Below are 20,976 nucleotides of genomic sequence, written 5' to 3'. Positions count from 1 at the left end.
GTATCTATCTTCAGGCTATTAATTGTCATGTACTCCAGAGTGCAATGAAAATCCTTGTTTACATGAAACAGTAATGATATATAAAACAATTTCTACTCTGGCGTGGAAAACAGTAGAATGGTGCAGGATAGTAGTGCAAGTACTTGTGCTATGCCAGCATATTGATTTAATTTTGTACAATAGCCCCAAGTAATTTAAAGTTGCCTCATGCCAAATGGCTCAGAACTATGGCCCCAAATTGCTGGTTGCCTATTCCAAGGACATGTTAACAATGTCAATGTTTTAAAAGTTTCATTTTTTACACTTGAAAAGAAAATGTCTGTTCTGACAGCGACGCAAAAATAAATTAATCCCAATTGCCCATAGATGGGCAATATCTTTTCATTCCTTGCTTATTCCTTTTCCTGTATAAATGCCTTACATGTAACTTGTGTTATTTGACAATAGACAATGCAGGAGTAGGCCATTCGGCCCTTCGAGCCAGCACCGCCATTCAATGTGATCATGGCTGATCCTCCCCAATCAGTACCCCGTTCCTGCCTTCTCCCCATATCCCCTGACTGCACTATTTTTAAGAACCCCATCTAGCTCTCTCTAGAAAGCATCCAGAGAACTGGCCTCCACCTCCCTCTGAGGCAGAGAATTCCACAGACTGCTTCCACCACTCACCCTGGCAGTGCATTCCAGTCACCTATCAGGGGATGGGAGTGGGAAATTACACATTTCTGTTAAAATCTTTGACGTTTCAGAGATTTTATTGCGCCCCTTGCAATTTATGTTTAATCTGCATATTTTCTGTAGCTGTAATCTGTTTATTCTGCATTCTGTTTATTTTTCATTTGCACTTTCTGATGTATGATGTGGCATACAGCACTCAAAATAATGGTTTTCACTATTTGTCAGTGCACTTGACATTAATAAACCAATATTAATAATCAAAGCAACAGAACATCCAAACTTTATATACGCAAAGCCCCCTACCAATAAAGGCAAGTATGCAAGGTGCTTTCTTTACCACTTTATCTATCACTTTAGCCACTTTCAGGGAGCTATGGCATTGCAATCCCTCTGTACATCCAAGGGTCCCAACAGTCATTTTATCATTTCCACCTGCATTCAACTCCTCAAAGTACAATACCTTGCATTTGTTCAAATTAAACTATATTTGTCCTTTAGTCTTTGGAGATACAGATACCAGGATCTCTGGTGCTGTAAGGCAGCAACTCTACTGCTGCACCATTATGCTGACCAATTTCTCCACCCATATTTCCAGCTTATCTATAGCCTGCTACATATTTCATTCAAAAAAAAAATCATTACTACAATTAAACAAAATTCAAATAAACTTTGTCCCAGCTACCAATTTTTCCTGAATTTTTGGAATGCGAGCTTGGATTTATTGCCCTCAGCATTGTGGTTTGTTGGGCATTTTCAGACCTGGCATTGCCTTTGCATCTGGTCACACAAGCCAAAATAATTCCTTGATAGTCATTAATGAGAAGATGATATTTTAATAATTATTTTATGACAAGATCTATGTTCACCCCTCACTAAGATTATTTGCCCTTTTGTTTTACATTAATTTGGAATTTTTGTACTTGAAATTATTTAATCTTATTCTCCCAGTATGCCAAACTCTCTCTGAGCTTGAGAGTTCCTGGTGGAGGAACGAAAAAGAAGTTACCTGTGCAACAAGAAGGTGACCAATCTGCACAAAAGCAACCTGATGGTGGCGAGGAAGAGGACGATGACTACTCCTCTGGATTGTGTTAACTGTGGACAAAATGTGTTTGAAATCTCTTGGATTAAACTGAATTGTGAAGAAGTAGTGAAGGCCAAAGCTCAGAAGAATTAATTTCCTTTCCTAAATCCATGCTTGTTTAGTTGTAATCCTGTGAGTATCTGGTTTGCATAGGAATGGTGCAAGATTAATTTACAAATTATATTGTGAAGCATTTGGATTTGGCTAACTGTGTTTATGTATAATTTGATTTTTTTTATTTTGAAAATGCAATCTTAAAAATGCAGTTTATTTTGGTTCTAACTAGATTGTTTTAAATCTGTGTAATTAATCTGTTTTGGGAATATATTCTCAACGTAATGCATCCTAAATCAGTATAGGATCAACTGGAGATTATCTTTGATGTCGTGAGACCTTGATTGATGACACCACTTTGTAAAACAAAAAGTGCTGAGCTTGGAAATGTATCACAATAATGTTCTGGTTTAATTTTCCAATCATTGTAGATTTGAAATATTATTGTACAGTTACCAAAAGGATGCTGCTTCCTTAAGGCTGCATATCATGACGTTAGTCTTCTATGGTTATGCTATGGTGTGAGAAATATTTGTTTTCTGATATTCAGTGTTTATGGTTTATTGTAAATGTGTGTATATATAATAATTCAATTAATGTACAATGGGCATGGTTCAGCAATCGCTAGTTAATGTATCCTTTGTGATAATTGCCAACTTGCAACAAGTTTGTTTTGTAAATGCATTTTTAATGTTAGCCCTTTTATCTTGAACGAAGATTGTCATCAATATCTGCAGTAGCTTTTGGTTATTTCATGGTAATATAAATACCAGACAAAATTTGTAATTGTCTTGCCTTGTTGCTACTAAGAAAGTATCTAAGAAAGCTACTAAGAAAGTATCCAAGAAAAGATCTGCAAGAGCCTGGTGCTTGTTATCTATCTGTAGTTGGCAATGATGTTCCCATGTAAACACAAACCTGCTTTATGTACACTCATTTGAAATCTTGTCCTAGTAAAGTATACTGGCATGATCAGTGTTCTATTGTGTTATTTGTGCTCAACTAAACCTTTTGTTTAGTTTGTACTGTACTTGGCACATAAGATTTAATGTAATTTCCAATGAAAACATTCTATTTAAGCATGTTTCAAAGACATGGAATTTCTCAAATGGAGAATAAATTGATTTAATGTTCTGTATGTTTGTTCTAACATTCAATTCAGTAGCTTCATGGGGAATAATATAGATATAGCGGGAGACCGTGTTTTAACTAATTTGTAAATTAAAACACTGCTCTACATTTTGAGCAATTGGCTGTGAATATGCCAGCAAAAACAAAATGCTGGAGAAACAGTGGATCAGGCAGTATCTGTGGAGGGAATGAACAGATGACATTTGTGGGGTTTGGAACCTTCAGATTAAGTCTGCCTGACCCTGTGAGTTACTCCAGCACTGTTTTTGCTGAAGATGCCAGCATCTGTAGATCCTTGTGCCTCTGTGTATGCTTAGTGCACCAAGCCTTATCTGTGAAATGGAGGCAGTTTATAATTTGGCTAGATGACCTGATTAAGCCTGAAATATTAACTCTGAATTATTATTATTATTATTATTTTTTTCATGGTTTGAATGGTTATGCATTTTCCTCTGAGACCAAGCTATTATATTTGCGGGTTCTTCAATTGTTAGATGTAATGTGGTAAAGAAAACAATTAACCAATAAATGGTCCTCTATTTATTCCTTTAGACTGGTCCACCAGTGTCTATTGTAAACCTACTGACTCTCACAACTAGCCAGAGACTATTATAAACCTACTGACTCCCACAACTATTTAGACTACACTTCTTTCCACCCTGCCTCCTGCAAAGACTTTATTCCCTACTCCGAATTCCTCGGTCTACGTCGCATCTGCGCCCAAGATGAGCTGTTCCATACCAGGACATCCGAGATGCCCTCGTTTAGGGAACAGGGGTACCCTCTTCCATTAAAGAGGAGGCCCTCACATGAGTCTCCTTGGTATCCTGCAGCTCTGCTCTTGCAACTAGGACAAAGCCCCTATTCCTTACCTTTCAACCCATCAGCCATCGCATACAACACATAATCCTTTGATCATTTCGCTGAACACCTTCGCGCAATCTGCCTGGGGCCCACGTGCTGTCCCAGTTGCCAAGCACTTTTAACTTCCCTTCCCATTTTCATAGACCTTTTTGTCCTAGGCTGCCTCCATTGTCAGAGTGAGGCCACATGCAAATTGGAGGAACGGCACCTCATATTTCATTTGGGCAGCCTACACCCAGTGATACGAATATTGATTTCTCTAACTTCAAGTAACCCATGCACCCTCTCTCTGTGTTTCTCATCCATCCTAGTGGTTGTACTAGATTCACAGTCCTGGTGAGTTTCATTGTTTGTATAACTCGTTGACCCCTACCCCACAGCCAACCGTTGCCTTTATCATCGTTACGTTTTTGCATATCTTTCATTATTTTGTTCTATATCACTGTCTATATCTCTCGCTTCCCTTTCTCCTCACATGCAGATTGAAGAAGGGTCTCGACCCCAAATGTCACCTATTCCTTTTTCCAGAGATGCTGCCTGACCCGCTGTTACTCCAGCATTTTGTGTCTATCTTCGATTTAAACCAGCATCTGCAGTTCCTTCCTACACATGATTGCAATCTAGTATCTTTGATTACAATCAAGCCATCCACAGTGTTACAGATACAGGATATAGAGCATAACGTTTAATGCAAGGTAAAGTCCAATTAAATGTAGTCCGAGAGTCTCCAACGAAGCAGATGGTTTCCGGAGTTGCAGCAAGGTATACAGCGGTGGACAGCAAGGCGAATCTGGACCTGGTGCAGGCAACGAGAGAGCACGCTTGCGGGGGTGGGAGTAACAGAATGCGCCTGCGCGTCGCCGGACTTCTCGCCGCTGACAGGAGACGCGCGCACGCGCACTACCAGACCTGACGGCGCAACCGACCGTCAGGAGGGCTACGCATGCGCATTACCGCTTTGGATGCCGGTCGCCAGGAGGGCTGCGCATGTGCGTTGCCTGTCTCAACGTGAGCGCGGCCGGCAGTGAGCGGGGCCGCGCGTGCGCACATCCACACTTGACGCCGCTGCCGGCAGCGCAGGACCAGGACGGGACCGGGACGGGACCGGAGTCTGACCCAGAGCAGCGGCGATGAAGGGCGGCGGCAGCAGCAGGAGTGGCGGAGCGGTCGTGGTGGAGCATCTGACGTTTACCGCCAACGCCGGCGACTCCGACCCTCGCTCCAGGGCGGTGTTATTCGCAGGACAGCTGCCTAATCTGCACAAACTTGCCTGGAGCCAAGTGAAAGGGAAACTGGAGCCCCGGGTGACCCAGGAGGTAGCTAGGAGTCCAAGATGGCGCCACCGGTCCGGTCCGGTCCAGGCCATTCAGCCCCTCTAGCTGCCTGCCAGCCCGTCACCCACCCTGAAGAGCAGTTTGAAACATGCTCTGCTGCTTGATTTTAAAATTATTAGTTTGTTCATGGGGCCACAACAGGTCTTAACCTTAAACGTCGTCTGCCCATTTTGCTTCACAGCTGCGGCTTGACCTGCTGCGACCCTTCAGTGTTGTACTCTTGTGCAGTGATGGAAATGGGTTTTAGGAACTGGGGGCACTCTAAGGTCCGTGATGCTGAGGTTTGGAAGGGGGTGGGGGTATGTTTCAATGTGCAGTCATACCCATGTAAAAGTACAAGAATGCATAACTTGTTTATTGTGTATTTATAATACAGTTTATTGTGTATTATATGTCATAGCTGCTTTCTTGCATCTCCCTCTCTCTCTCTCTCTCTGTTGGCTGCATCCATTGTCTGCTTGGTGAGGGATTGGTGGTCGTTGATTGGACGCAAGCCTCTTAGCTGGTCGTGATTGGCCGCCAAATAATCGGGCACAAAAAATTGAAAATATGAAACCAATAAAATCGGAATTACGATTTAAATCGGAAGAATATCATGCCTGATCTGCTAGCATCTACTAGCATCCGCTCTAGTATCTTTGATCTGCAGTTCCTACCTATTAAAGAAGAACCCTGGCCCGAAACAACTCCTAATCCATTCCCTCCACAGATGCCACCTAGCCCGCTGAGTTCCTCCAGCACTCTGTTTTTTTATTTAACTCTTGAAATTGAAGTTAGATATAAAGCTGGAGTAACTCAGCAGGCCTGGCAGCGACTATGGATAGAAGACCCTTCTTCAGACTGAACTGAACTCTCGTCAGTGAGAGTACTTGTGATTGTCTGCAGAAGGGTCTCGACCCAAAAACGTCACCCACTGCCTACAGCCGCCGCCCATCCCGCTGAACCACCCAAGCCCCCCCGTGTCCACCTTCAACTCTAGAGCCAAACAAAAAACACAGTGCTGAAGGAATTCAGCGGGCCAGGCGGCACCCACAGAGGCAACGGACCAGGAGCCGCCACGGGCCAGGGTTCTTCTCACTCCACCCCCCCCCCCCCCCCAACAAGAAGGAACCGCAGATGCAGCTGTTCCTGCAAAACGCCAAATGATTCCGGGAATGCCGAGGTGAGAGAGGGAGAGAGAGAGCGAGAGAGATCCAAAGGACGGATTCGGATCCCAACCATGCCTCGCTGAGACAGCGGCAGAAGTTTCAAACCTACGGCCCCCTCCAGTTCGAGCCACGTGAACCAAAATACCGCGTTGTAAACAACCACGTCCACTACTTTGACTGGGAGTTCCGCCATAGTCCCACTACAGTCCCGCCAGCGGTTTACAGCTGTTTGATATCTGCTTCAGGAAGGAGCGGGTAATCTACGAGTTGAGCGTGAACTCCGTTTACGGCGGAGAGACGCCAGGTCTGATGAGGGCCAAGTTCTTAGACAGTCGTTATGGAATTGGGAAAAGTTCCAATGAGCTGGTGAAAGACGTGGACTGCCCTTACAGCGCCACTTTCCTCCACACTCTCCATCTCATGGAGACTGGAAACCAAAGATTCTATAGCGGAGCAAGATAATCCACTCCACGAAAAAGCCGTAGTAGGGTCATGAGTAATCTTCATCACCATTTCCATAACCAGCTTCCGTCTCCGCTCTAGTATCTTTGCTTTGGTCATGGCTTCTTCATGCACAAATCATATATTTTTTCCTCAGCTGCAGGTGATCATTTTGATATTCCTGCCAAGTCCTCCTTTTTAACTTTGAACATACAAAATATTGCCATTTGTAAGGAGCTCCAGTAAATACTGTGCCCACTCAAGCCAACAGGTAGTGAGGGAAGTAGAGAAGGGAGGGAAGGAGAGAAAGAAGGGAGGGAGGGAAGGAGAGAAGGGAAAAGAGAGAGGAAGGAGAGAAAGAAGGGAGGGAGGGAAGGAGAGATGGGAAAAGAGAGGAAGGAGGGAGGGAGGGAAGAAGGGAAGGGAGGGATAGAAGGGGAGGAGAGAAGGGAGGGAGCGGGCCGGCAGCAGAAGCGAATGCTGGGGTCCGGGTGGACGGGTGTGAGCTGAGGCTGAGGTTTGTAAGCGTTGCTCCAACCCCTGGCCTGACCCTCCCTGTATTGTTCACCGCGCCTTCCCGGGGAGAGAGAGGGGTGGAGCCGGAGCTGTGTGCGTGAAGCACGGCGACTGGAGGGGCGGGAGCGCTGCCCCGGGACCATGAGGGAACGACCCACCTCCCCCTTCTCCATTCCCCCTCACACACCCTCCCCGTCTATCCCTTTCTTCCCCCTCTGTATGGAGTTTGTACGTTCTCCCTGTGATCTGCGTGGGTTTTCTCCGAGACCTTCGGTTTCCTCCCACACTCCAAAAGCATACAGATTTGTAGGTTAATTGGCTTGATAAAAAAATGTAAAATTGTCGGTTGGCGATATGCAGAGTACTGCCCTGCCGACTACAACATTCAGAAGGTAATGTGGTATCTACAGTGCCCTTCATAATGTTTGGGACAAAGACCCGTCATTTATTTATTTGCCTCTGTACTCCACAATTTGAGATTTGTAATAGAAAAAAAAATCAAGTGTGGTTAAAGTGCACATTGTCAGATTTTAATAAAGACCATATTTATACATTTTTGTTTCACCATGTAGAAATTACTGCTGTGTTTATACAGTCCCCCCATTTCAGGGCACCATAATGTTTGGGACACAGCAATGTCATGCAAATGAAAGTAGTCATGTTTAGTATTTTGTTGCATATCCTTTGCATGCAATGACTGCTTGAAGTCAGCGATTCATGGACAACACCAGTTGCTGGGTGTCTTCTCTGGTAATGCTTTGACAGGCCTGTATTTCAGCCATCTTTAGCTTATGCTTGTTTTGGGGGCTAGTCCCCTTCAGTTTTCTCTTCAGCATATAAAAGGCATGCTCAATTGGGTTCAGATCGGGCGATTGACTTGGCCACTGAAGAAATTATCATTTTTTAGCTTTGAAAAACTCATTTGTTGCTTTAGCAGTATGTTTGGGATCATTGTCTTGCTGTAGAATGAACCGCCAGCCAATGAGTTTTGAGGGTGGACAAAAATGCTGGAGAAACTCAGCGGGCGAGACAGCATCTATGGAGCGAAGGATGTAGGCAACGTTTCGAGTCGAAACCCTTCGTCGATTTTCCAGCATCTGCAGTCCCTTCTTAAGCAATGAGTTTTGAGGCATTTGTTTCAACTTGAGCAGATAGGATGTGTATACACTTCAGAATTCATTATTCTACTACCATCAGTAGTTGTATCATCAATGAAGATAAGTGAGCAAGTACCTTCAGAAGCCTTAAGTGCCTGTCCCACTTTCACAACCTAATTCACGACCTCGGCCGAGTTTGCCCTTGACTCATACTCGCAGCAGTAGGAGGTCGTAGGTAGGTCGTAGCAGGCCGTGGTGCTAGTCGTAGGTACTCGTGACATAAAGTAGGTTGGGGCGTTTTTCTAGACTGATGAAAAATGTCCACGAGTAAAAAAGGTTGTGAATTAGATCGTGAAAGTGGGACAGGCCCTTTACATGCTCAGGCCATAACACCCCACCACAGTTTCACAGATGAGGGGATATGCTTTGGATCTTGGACAGTTCCTTCTCTCCTCCATACTTTGCTCTTGCCATCACTCTGATATAGCCTAACTTCGGTGGTGGGAAAGATGCTGCAGTCAATTATTAAAGAGGTAATAATGGGGTATTTGGATAGCAGTCCAAGTCAACATGGATTTATGAAAGGGAACTCATGCTTGAATAATCTTCTGGAATTTTTTGAGGATGTTACAAGTAAAATGGATGAAGGGGTGCCAGTGGATGTAGTGTACCTAGACTTCCAGAATGCCTTTGATAAGGTCCCGCACGGGAGACTGGTGACTAAAATTAGAGCACATGGTATTGGGGGTAGGGTGTTGACATGGATAGAAAATTGGTTGGCAGACAGGAAGCAAAGAGTAGGACTGAACGGGCCCTTTTCAAAATGGCAGGCAGTGGCGAGTGGAGTGCCGCAAGGCTCGGTGTTGGGGCCGCAACTGTTTACCATATATATTAATGATTTGGAAGAGGGAATTAGGAACAACACTAGCAAGTTTGCAGATGACACAAAGCTGGGTGGCAGTATGAACTGTGAAGAGGATGTTAGGAGGTTGCAGGGTGACCTGGACAGGTTGAGTGGGCAGATGCGTGGCAAATGCAGTATAATATAGATAAATTTGAGGTTATCCACTTTGGCGGCAAAAACAAGGAGGCAGATTATTATCTCAATGGGGTTAGGTTAGGTAAGGGGGAGGTACAGCGAGACCTGAGTGTTCTTGTATACCGGTCACTGAAAGTTGGCGTGCAGGTACAGTAGGCAGTGAAGAAAGCTAATGGAATGTTGGCCTTCATAACAAGGGGATTTCAGTATTGGAGTAAAGAGGTTCCTCTGCAGTTGTATAGGGCTCTGGTGAGACCACATCTGGAGTATTGTGTATAGTTTTGGTCTCCTAATTTGAGGAAGGACATCCTTGTGATTGAGGCAGTGCAGCGTAGGTTCACGAGATTGATCCCTGGGATGGCGGGACTCATATGAGGAAAGCTTGAAAAGACTCGGCTTGTATTCACTGTAGTTTAGAAGTATGAGGGGGCATCTTATAGAAACATAAAATTATAAAAGGACTGGACAAGCTAGGTGCAGGAAAAATGTTCCCAATGTTGGGCGAGTCCAGAACCAGGGGCCACAGTCTTAGAATAATGGGGAGGTCATTTAAGACTGAGGTGAGAAAAAACGTTTTCACTCAGAGAGTGGTGAACTTATGGAATTCCCTGCCACAGAGGGCAGTGTAGGCCAAGGCAATGGATGGATTTAAGAGAGAGTTAGATAGAGCTCTAGGGGCTAGTGGAGCCGAGGGATATGGGGAGAAGGCAGGCACGGAATATTGATAGGGGACGATCAGCCATGATCACAATGAATGGTGGTGCTGGCTCGAAGGGCCGAATGGCCTCCTCCTGCACCTATTTTCTATGTTTCTATGTAAGTTAATCTTCGTCTCATCTGTGCACAAAACCTTTTCCAGAACTGTGGTTGCTCTTTTAAGTACTTCTTGGTAAACTGTAACCTGGCCATCCTATTTTTGTGGCTAACCAGTGGTTTGCATCTTGCAGTGTAGCCTCTGTATTTCTGTTCATGAAGTCTTCGGTGGACAGTGGTAATTGACAAATCCACACCTTACTCCTAAAGAGTATTTCTGATCTGTCAGACAGGTGTTTGGGGATTTTTCTTGGTTGGTGTCTCTAACAGTTTAATTCTTGTTTTACAGTCTCATAATGGCTTCTTTTACTTTCATTGACCCAACTTTGGTCCTCAAGTTGATAAACAGCAATAAAAGTTTCCAAACGTGATGGAAAAACTGGAGGAAAGACAAGGTGCTGAGAGCTCTCTTACACCAACATTAAGGAGGCAATTAAACACACCTGAGCAATTACAAACGCCTGTGAAGCCATGTGTCCCAAACATAATGGTGCTGTAATTTCTACATGGTGAAACCAAAATGTATAAAATAGCCTTTAATAAAATCTGACAATGTGCACTTCAATGTAATTTTTTATATTACAAGTCTCAAATTGTGGAGTACAAAGGCAAATAAATAAATGATGGGTCTTTGTCCTAAACATTACGGAGGGCACTGTCGATCAGTAATGGAGAAGGGTGTAAAATGGCAGAAGGAGTTTAATTGGAGCAAGTATGAGGCCTTGTTCATTGATATAGTAATGGCAAGACCCTTAACAGTGTTGATGTACAGATGGATATTGACATCCAAGTCCATTGCTCCATAAATGTGACAACACTAGTAAATTGAGTGGTACATAGGGCCTATGGTATGTTCGCCTTCATTGGTCAAGCATTGAATATAAGAGTAAGGAAATCAAATTGCAACTTTATGAAATTTTGGTTAGTCTGCATTGTCGGTTTCGGAGATGGCACAGAGGTTTATCAGGATGCTGCCTGAATTATAAAGTTAGCCATACAGAGGGAGGACAAACTGGAGCGTCAGGTTTAGCGGAGACCTGATAAAAGTTTATAAGATTATGAGAGACATAGACAGTCAGACTTGTTTCCCAAGGTAAAAATGGCTAGAGGACATAGCTTTTAAGGGGAGTGGGGCAAAGTTTAAAGGAGATGTGTCGAGCAACTGTACGCAAAGGTGGTGGTGGAAGCAGGTGGTGGAAGGTGGTATTTAAAGGGCTTGCTGGACACTTGAATATGGAGTGATGTGGATCATGTGCAGGCAGATTAGTTTAATTAATTTTGGCATCATGTTTGGTGCAGACATTGTGAGTTGATGGAGCCTGTTGCTTTGGTGTTCTCTTCTATGTTCTATATTTGTATATGTGCGCTATATACCATCCAAGGGAACACCAAGGTGGCACTGGATGAATTAAACTCAGTTGTAAATTCTTAAAACAGCAAAGCTTGATGCCCTGTTCATCAATGCCAGTTAATTAAATTTAGCTAATTTCAGGAACGTGCTCCCCAAATACCATCAGCATATCTTCTGTTCCAAATGGGTGTTGAAGCTCTTGACTACTACTACACAACAAATCAAGTAGACGTATGGCTCCATTCCTTGCAGGGACAGTTTCTTCCCAGCTGTAATCAGGCAACTGAAACATCCTCCGGAAACCAGAGAGCAGTCCTGAACTACTAGAGAGTTGTGAGTCTGTGGAATTCTCTGCCTCAGAGGGCGGTGGAGGCCGGTTCTCTGGATACATTCAAGAGAAAGCTAGATAGGGCTCTTAAAGATAGCGGGGATATGGGGAGAAGGCAGGAACGGGGTACTGATTGGGGATGATCAGCCATGATCACATTGAATGGCGGTGCTGGCTCGAAAGACCGTATGGCCTACAACTGCACCTATTGTTTATTGTCTACTATCTACCCCATTGGGGACCCTCGGATCTTTGATCAGACATTACTGGCTTTGTCTTGCACTAAACGTTATTCCCTTATCATGTATCTGTACACTGTTAATGGCTCAATTGTAATCATATATTGTCTTTCCGCTGGCTGGTTAGCACGCAACAAAAGCTTTTCACTGTACCCCGATACACGTGACAATAAATTAAAATAAACGGAATTGAACACGTCACTTTGGCCTTCAGTGTGATCATCTGTTGGTGCTGCCTCATCTGGCGTATAGGAGACCGAGCCACCAAAGAAAAGAATAATGCATTAATTGTCTGAGGAGGGCAAAGGTCTACTTAAGGACTACTTTGAGTAAATGGAATGGAACATGTTCAAGACCACTTCATCCAACCTGAATAAGTTTACCTCAGTCATTACCTCAAGTTTCATTAACAATTGCATTGACAACTGTGTTTTGAAAAAAGAATTAGGGCCTATCCTAACCAGAAACCATGGATGAGCAGGATTATGCACTTGGATGCTCAAGGAACTACATGTTGGAATCTTGAGCAAAACACAAAGTGATGCAGTAACTCAGTTGTCAGGCAGCATCGGTGGAGGGTTTGGTTTGGCGAATTTCAGGGCAGAAGCATCTCTATTCCTCCACAGATTGTGTCTGACTTGCTGAGTTACTCTAAAATTCTCTGCTAAGTGCAGATCCAAGGCTTTCATGAGAGATGATCACAGACTCCAAAAACGCCAGTCCTGATCTCCGCAAGATTATCAGAGATTTCAAAAGAGACTTCCAAAACAAGATGGAGGTTCAATTCAATGAAGCAGTTGCTAGACAAAACTGGCAGTGACTGAATATGTTCACAAGTTGCAAACCAAAACCAGGGCAATGTGGCATCAATGTATCTACTAGATCAGCTTAATATCTTTTCTGTCCATTTTGAACAGGCAAACAAAGTTCCACCTAGGCCTGTTTCGCCCATCCGCTGCTGGCGCTATCCCTTACATCTCAGTGGTAGAAGTCAGATCTGTTTTCATGAAGGAACGTGGTGGGTGTGATGGGGTCCCTAAATAGATTCTGAAATCGTGCGCCAATCAACTGGCCACATAATTAGCTGATATCTTCAACCTCTCACTTCAATAATCTGAAACTCAAAAGATTTGACAGTAAGGAATAAAAACGTTTATAATTGTCATTATATAATTTGCTTCTTGGTTATTGTCTTCATGTAAAATTCCAGTTTCAAAGATAAATTGACTAATTCTTCATTCCATGTAGCCCTGCATACAACGGCTCCCTACTGTGGAAAGTTGTATGCAAGGCTATGATACACTGATCCTCTGACCTTTCTCACTTTGAGTTGATCTCTACTCCATTTGTACAAGCTTAGTTAAATTTGCCCTTTGTTGTGAATAATGGCATAATACTGGAACTGTGGGCTCATGATTGCTCTCAAATTTCTTGCTATGACCTGATGCTGTACACAGCTGGACAGCATCTTTGTGCCAAGTGTATAATTGTAATTTTTTTTCCTGTGGGAAACTAAATAAGCATTGTGATTATAAAAATGACACACAGTGCTGGAGTAACTCCGGGTCAGGCAGCATCTCTGTAGAACATGGAACACCTATCCATGTTCTTCAGAGATGCTGTCTGACCCACTGAGTTACTCCAGCAATGTGTGCATTTTCTTTTGAAAATGAGCATCTGCAGTTCCGTGTTTCGAAGTATTGTAATAATGTTCTCTTTGTTATTCAGGTCTGGAAGACTGCATTAAGAATCTTGAATCCAAATCCAGTAGACACTTGCTCTCTTTGGCTCAAGCATGCCTTTGTGGCAGCTCTCCCAGCCAAAGTCAGCCGCCACAACAGTCCGTCTTCAGCTCAATTTCTCACACGACTGATTTGCAATTCTTTGTCTGGAAAAACTGACCAATGCATTGTGGTGAGTGATTTGTTAACTTCTCTTTCATGTGCGTATTTGTGAATGTTCTCTGCTTGCATTTTTATTTACAGAATGCCAATTAAATTTAATGTTCAATATCAGTTACAATAAGTTATTAGCTTTTAGTTCAGTACAGCGGTTCCTGCGGTTCAGGCATTTGCACTCCGGAAAAATGGTCTTTATTCCGATTTATTTTCTACAGCACACGCCTCAAGATCTCCACAGGTGTCAAAAAATGAGAGTGATTTAGTTTTTATTTACTTTTTTTTAACATAGATTTTGCAAGGGGGAATTTTTATTCAGCATCCAAGATTTTTAGTGAATGATTTGTGAATTATGTAAGAGCAAATTGCCATTACCCAAACTGCAGTAATACGAGGAGCCGTCAGTAGATTTTTTGCTGACTTTATTCCATTATTTTCAAAAGCAACGTGAATGATCGGGAGAATCTGTGCAAAAAATATGTTCAATAATTTATATGAATGTTTGGAGTGTAAGGCCGCCTAAAAAAAAAAAATCAACTGTTGGCATTTCTGTGCATTTACCCCGGAAATATTGTGCGGAATAATTCTCATCTAAAGTACTGTTGTTGGAAATGTCTATTTGAAAATACCCATCCTCTGAGAGGTAGTTGAGTGAAGCACAAAGTGCTAGAGTAACTCAGTGGATCAGGCAGCATCTGTGGAAAGAATAAATAGGTGACTGTTTGGGTTCCACAAATGTTGCCTGACCAGCTGAGTTATTCCATTCCAACCTGTTTTACTCAGGTTCCCATCATCTGCAGTTACTTGAGTCAGATTGGTGTTTTGAAGTTAAATCTTTCATTTGCATAAAACCTTTTGCATCCCCTTTCCTGATGTCTCAAATTGTTCTCCAGTGAGCAAAGTACATCTGTAGCATAATTGCTTTTGTAGTGTGGCCAATTTTTGCACAGCAAGCTTCCAGAAAGAGCATTTTAGTGCAAAATCTAGAATTGCTACTGTTAAGTTGGCAGATTGGATGATGGCGACTGGAACTCACTGCTTTCCTGATAAGGCAGCAGTGTGGAGATGATATTTCACCTTTGGGCATACATGGTGCTCTGTCAGGGCAGTGTCTAGGAAAAAGACATAAAGAGATATTAATGGAATCAATCAATCAATCAATCAATCAATCAACCTTTATTGTCATCTTGCAAGCAACAGTTGTTACAGTGCAAAATGAAAAGACGTTTCCCAGTGAATAGCGGAGCATCGCACATGAAATTTAAACACTTCACACATAATAACACTAAAAACAATCCAGTCCCTGATGGAACAGTATAAATAGTTAAAAGCAGGTAAAAAAACACAATGTTAAAATTCAATAAACCAATCATAAAAAATGTCCGGGGCCGCTGATTTGAGTGGCCAGTGCCAGTATTAAAGTGTCCGTGCCAGCCGCAGAGTCAAGTCAAGTGACTGTGGGTGCAGAGTGACTGTTTAGCAGCCTCACAGCCTGTGGTAGGAAGCTGTTTAGCAGCCTCGTAGTCCGGGCTTTGATGCTTCGATATCTCTTGCCTGATGGCAGGAGATCCAGGTGTGCGTGGAGGGGGTGCAGTTTGTCCTTGGCAATTCTCTGTGCTTTCTTCAGACAGCGGCTCTGGAACAGTTCTTGTACCGAGGGTAGGGAGACGCCAATGATCCTCTCTGCTCCCCTCACTACCCTCTGCAGAGCCTTCCTGTCCGAACAGTTGCAGGTGGAGTACCACGTATTTATGCAGTACGTGAGTACAGACTCCACCGTGCCCCTGTAGAAAGTCCTGAGGATGTTGGTGGGGAGTGAGGCCTGTTTTAGTTTCCTCAGGAAGTGCAGTCGCTGATGGGCCCGTTTGACGGTCCCAGTGGTGTTCCTGGACCAGGTGAGGCTGTCCGTTATTTGCACACCGAGGAACTTTATGCTCTCCACTCTCTCCACTGCAGTGCCACTAATGTTGAGCGGTGTATGCTTTGGCTGCGCCCTCCTGAAGTCGACAACCATCTCCTTAGTTTTGTCGACATTCAATTCTAGGTTATTTTTGCCGCACCAGTCCACCAGTTGTTCTACTTCCTCCCTGTACATTGTTTCGTCATCTCCACTGATGAGTCCCACCACTGTAGTGTCGTCCGCGAATTTTATGATTTTATTTTCCCTGAATCTGGCAGCACAGTCATGTGTGAGCAGTGTGAACAACAGCGGGCTGAGCACACAGCCTTGAGGGGAGCCGGTGCTCAGCGTGATCGAGCCTGAAGTGTTCTTGCCAACACGGACTGACTGCGGTCTCTCTGTCAGAAAATCAAGGGATATGGGGTTAGTTCAGGAAAATGGGACTGAGAAAACTAATCACCCATGATTTTATTGAATGGTGGTGAGCCATGGGTTAGAAAGGCTTTTAACAAAATTATCTGTTCACTGGTTTTAGTATTGATAAGTATATAGTTTATTTGTTTCTGTACCAATGACAATTCGATAACTAAAATTCAGTTCCTGCTATGATGAGGTAACAAATTTTCAGAAGAAACAAATGTATCTGAATATTACGATCGAAGAACTGATGTACATTTTTAATGCACTATAATTTGATTATGTTGTTAGGACTAATAATAGAAAATGTAATTTTCTTCTGCATTGCAATAATTAATAGTAGAGCCACAATATTAATTCCTTATCCCCTTCATTTTTATAAGCTGGTCAAATGCTTGCATATGTGAAACTATCTGTCAATCTTCCATTTCATTGCCAACATTTAAAACTACTGTTACAGACTCTTTATGTTGTTGATTTGCAAGTCGTCCGCTTCTAATTGAAATATCAATTTAATGCTCTTTATCTAATCCTAATGTTAATATCATTTTATATACCTAGGACCAAGATTCTGCTAAGTCAGATTTCAGAGATTTAATTGATTATAGGGAGATCAATCATGACAGAGTCTAGTAAATTAAATATGAATGTCTGGCACAAGCCTTCAAGGAAAGTGAGTCAGGTCTCAGTTTTTAAGAATTGAGCAATGGGTGAGAAAGCTGAAAAGTAATTCCTGCAAATGACCATATATGAACAGTATTTTGATCATTGAACAACTTCTCTGATGTATATTGATGTATAATTGAATATCCTCCATTAAACAACTTTTAAGTTATGGGGCGTAAAAAAGATAGAAACAAGAGTAGGCCATACTGTTCCTTGTGACTGATCATCTCATCTTTTCTCTACCAACCGTTTTCCCTTATTCCTTGATTCCATTATTATCTAAAACCGTTTTTTTTTGTCTGATTTGTGTATGGTATGTATTGTTATTTCCCCCAAAATATTGTTTTAACTTTATATTGTGATTATACCTTTTATTTCAGTTAGTCTGTGAATATGCAGATGTCTTTGCCTTAGCATGTGCACTAGCAAGGGCGTTTCCTTTGTTCACTCGACGCACTGGATTGGACAAACGTGAAGACAAGCTCACAGTTACTGTACAGTTTATTCTGGTGGGAGAAAATATTGAGCCACTTTGTGAATCGACACTTGCAGTAAGTAATGGCAAAATGAGAAGAGAAAGCAAAGTGATGTTGTTAATTTATAGAGCCATTGAGTCTTACAGTGTGGAAACAGGCCCTTCAGCCCAACTTACCCACATTGGCCAACATATCCCATCTACACGAGTCCCATCTGTCTGCATTTGGTCCATATCCCTCTAAACTTGTCCTATCCATGTACAGTGCCCTCCATAATGTTTGAGACAAAGACCTATCATTTATTTATTTGCCTTTGTACTCGCAAATTTGAGATTTGTAATAGAAAAAAGTAACATGTGGTTAAAGTGCACATTGTCAGATTTTAATAAAGGCAATTTTTATACATTTTGGTTTCACCATGTAGAAATTACAGCAGTGTTCATTCATAGTCCCCCCATTTCAGGGCACCATAATGTTTGGGATGCAGCAATGTTATGTAAATGAAAGTAGTCATGTTTAGTATTTTGTTGTATATCCTTTGCATGCAATGACTGCTTGAAGTCTGCGATTCATGGACATCACCAGTTGCTGGGTGTCTTCTCTGGTAATGCTCTGTCAGGCCTGTATTGCAGCCATCTTTAGCTTATGCTTGTTTTGGGGGCTGTCCCGTTAAGTTTTCTCAGGATATAAACGGCATGCTCAATTGGGTTCAGATCAGGTGATTGACTTGGCCACTCAATAATTGATTTTAAATTAATTAATTAATAATTTTAGCTTTGAAAAACTTTGTTGCTTTAACAGTATGTTTGGGATCATAGTCTTGCTGTAGAATAAGCCACCAGCCAATGGGTTTTGAGGCATTTGTTTGAACTTGAGCAGATAGTATGTGTCTATACACTTCAGAATTCATTATGCTACTACCATCAGCAGTTGTATCATCAATGAAGATAAGTGAGCCAGTACTTTGAGCAGCCATACATGCCTAGGCCATAACACCCCCACCACCGTGTTTCACATATGAGGTGGCATGCTTTGGATCTTGGGCAGTTTCTTCTCTCCTCCATACTTTGCTCTTGCCATCACTCTGATATAAGTTCATCTTTGTCTCATCTGTGCACAATACCTTTTTCCAGAACTGTGGTTGCTCTTTTAAGTACTTCTTGTCAAACTGTAACCTGGCTATCCTATTTTTGCAGCTAACCAGTGATTTGCATCTTGCAGTGTAGCCTCTGTATTTCTGCAGACTGGTCATGGACAAAACCTCGCCTTACTCCTGAACAGTGTTTCTGGTCTGTCGGACAAGTGTTTGGGGATTTTTCTTTATTATAAAGAGAATTATTCTGTCAGCTGTGGAGGTCTTCCTTGGCCTGCCAGTCCCTATGCGATTAATATGCTCACCAGTGCTCTCATTCTTCTAAATTATGTTCCAAACAGTTGATTTTAGTGAGCCTAAGGTTTGGCTGATAACAGTTTCTAACAGTTTTATTCTTGTTTCTCAGTTTCATAATGGCTTCTTTGACTTTCATTGGCACAACTTTAGTCCTGCTGTTGATAAACAGCAATAAAAGTTTCCAAAGGTGATGGAAAGACTGGAGGAAAGACTAGGTGCTGAGAGCGCTCTTATACATGCATTAAGGAGGAATTTGAACACACCTGAGTAATTACAAACACCTGTGAAGCCTTGTAGCCCGAACATTATGGTGCCCTGAAATGGGGGGACTATGTATAAACACAGCTGTAATTTCTACATGGTGAAATCAAAATCTTAAAAAAAATACCCTTTAATAAAATCTGACAATGTGCACTTTAACCACATGTGATTTTTTATATTACAAATCTCAAATTGTGGGGTACAGAGGCAAATAAATAAATAATGGGTCTTTGTCCTAAACATTATGGAGGGCACTGTGCCTGTCTAAACCTTTCTTAAATGTTGCGAAAGTATCTTCCTCAACTACCTCCTCCGGCAGCTCGTTTCATGCACCCACCAGCCATTCTGTGGAAAAGGTTACCCCTCAGGTTTCTATTAAATCTTTCCCCCCTCATCTTCAACCTATGCCCTCTGGTTCTCAATTCCCCTACTGTGCATCTACCCGATCTATTCCTCTCATGATTTTGTACACCTCTATAAGATCACCCCACATCCTCCTGTATTCCAAAGAATAGAGTCATTTTCTGCTCAACCTCTCCCTATAGCTTAAACCATTGAGTCCTGGCAACATCCTCGTAAATCTTCTCTGAACCCTTTGCAGCTTCCAGTTCCTTCCAATTGTGTTTGATGGGGCTGCCCAGGGACTAACTTCAATGGAGCTGCATTTGGCATGTAAAAAATGGTGACTATGTTGACTGATGGTGTGTCCTCCCACTAATGTAACTTATCAGTTTCAGTTTTGTAAATTGACAATGCAATGCAAAGCCAAATGTTTTGAATTAATTTTAGGTTATGGTGTACACAGTTTTAGCAATTCAACAAAATCATAGGACCATATTCTAGTTAAACTCTGGGGGATTAACACACAGTGCCCCTTGCAACAAATTATGGTTCCAGAGGTTTGTGGAAAATGATGGTTTGTGGTTTCCAATGCCCTTTCTTTTCCCCATAGTATTCTGCAATTGGTGTTTCTTTTTAGCCAGTGGCTTTTCTGATTTCTTTCAAGGTGATGTTAGTGCTTTTTCACAACTTTCTTGCAAAAAATTGTGCAAAAGTAAAATACTTTATTGAACTCCTAACCACAAATTATCAAACAGCCTTTTTCATCTTTTTGATATCACCTCGCTTTGATTTTATTTTGACCTTGCTATGTACTTACAAAGTTCTTAAGTTCAAAGTTTTGTGTTGATTTTCAGGCTTATATACTTCCTTTCAGATCATCAAGCATGAAGGAACTATCATCACCATTGAAATAATTCTAATTGCCTTTCGATGGTGACTAGTATTTTTTGTATTAAGTGCACAAAGTAACTAAATCTTAATCTACTGCTGAATTTTAAAGCCTGCTTATTTAATGATTTTCTCTTTTCCATTTATTAGATGGAACAGTAATATGCAATAGCCTTTTACTTGTTGTTAAATGTTGTTCACAATAGCTGCGCAGCCCTCTCCTTCATTGAAAACATCTACAAGAGGTCCTGCCTCAAGAAGGCAAAATCAATTATCCAGAGTCCCCACCTTCCACCTCCCTCTTCTTTCTGTACCCCTCGCCATCAGGCAGGGGTACAGAAAAAAGCCTGAAGGAACAGCTCCAAGAATAGGAACCATCAGGTTTTTGAGTTGACCTACTCAATCGTAATCCTACCTTGGCTACAGAGCACAATGGACCACCTCTTGCACTACCATGGATTTGTTTTCTTATTGTTTTTTTTATTAATGTCAGTTTTTTTGCACAGTCTTTCTTTTGCTGTGTTTAGAAGTTATTGTTTTGTGTGCTGCCTGTGTTTATGTGCTTTTGATGTTTTATCAATGTACCTGTCCCTCACCATACTTGTGCAAGTATTAATAAAC

General features: G+C 42.2%; 2 protein-coding genes across 3 annotated transcripts in view; both read left to right on the top strand.

Moving 5' to 3' along the window:
• Window positions 1-2,789, top strand: part of LOC129696471 (gamma-soluble NSF attachment protein-like) — a 30,253-nt gene extending 27,464 nt beyond the window's left edge. The window contains exon 12 of the mRNA XM_055634397.1: window positions 1,627-2,789. Within this exon, the coding sequence (XP_055490372.1) occupies window positions 1,627-1,773 (147 nt within the window). The 3' untranslated portion in view covers window positions 1,774-2,789. The remainder of the gene's footprint in view (window positions 1-1,626) is intronic.
• A 316-nt stretch (window positions 2,790-3,105) lies between these two features.
• LOC129696470 (probable aminopeptidase NPEPL1) overlaps window positions 3,106-20,976 on the top strand; it is a 44,512-nt gene continuing 26,641 nt past the window's right edge. For both annotated transcript variants that reach the window (XM_055634396.1, XM_055634395.1), the window contains exons 1-3: window positions 3,106-5,127; window positions 13,846-14,031; window positions 17,379-17,549. In XM_055634396.1, the coding sequence (XP_055490371.1) occupies window positions 4,942-5,127; window positions 13,846-14,031; window positions 17,379-17,549 (543 nt within the window). In that variant the 5' untranslated portion in view covers window positions 3,106-4,941. The remainder of the gene's footprint in view (window positions 5,128-13,845; window positions 14,032-17,378; window positions 17,550-20,976) is intronic.

The sequence above is a fragment of the Leucoraja erinacea genome, chromosome 4 (genome assembly GCF_028641065.1).
Source record: "Leucoraja erinacea ecotype New England chromosome 4, Leri_hhj_1, whole genome shotgun sequence".
In the NCBI taxonomy this organism is placed as follows: Eukaryota; Metazoa; Chordata; class Chondrichthyes; order Rajiformes; family Rajidae; genus Leucoraja; species Leucoraja erinaceus.
The sequence above is the reverse complement of the archived record's forward strand: the minus strand, read 5'-3'. Positions and strand labels throughout refer to the sequence as shown.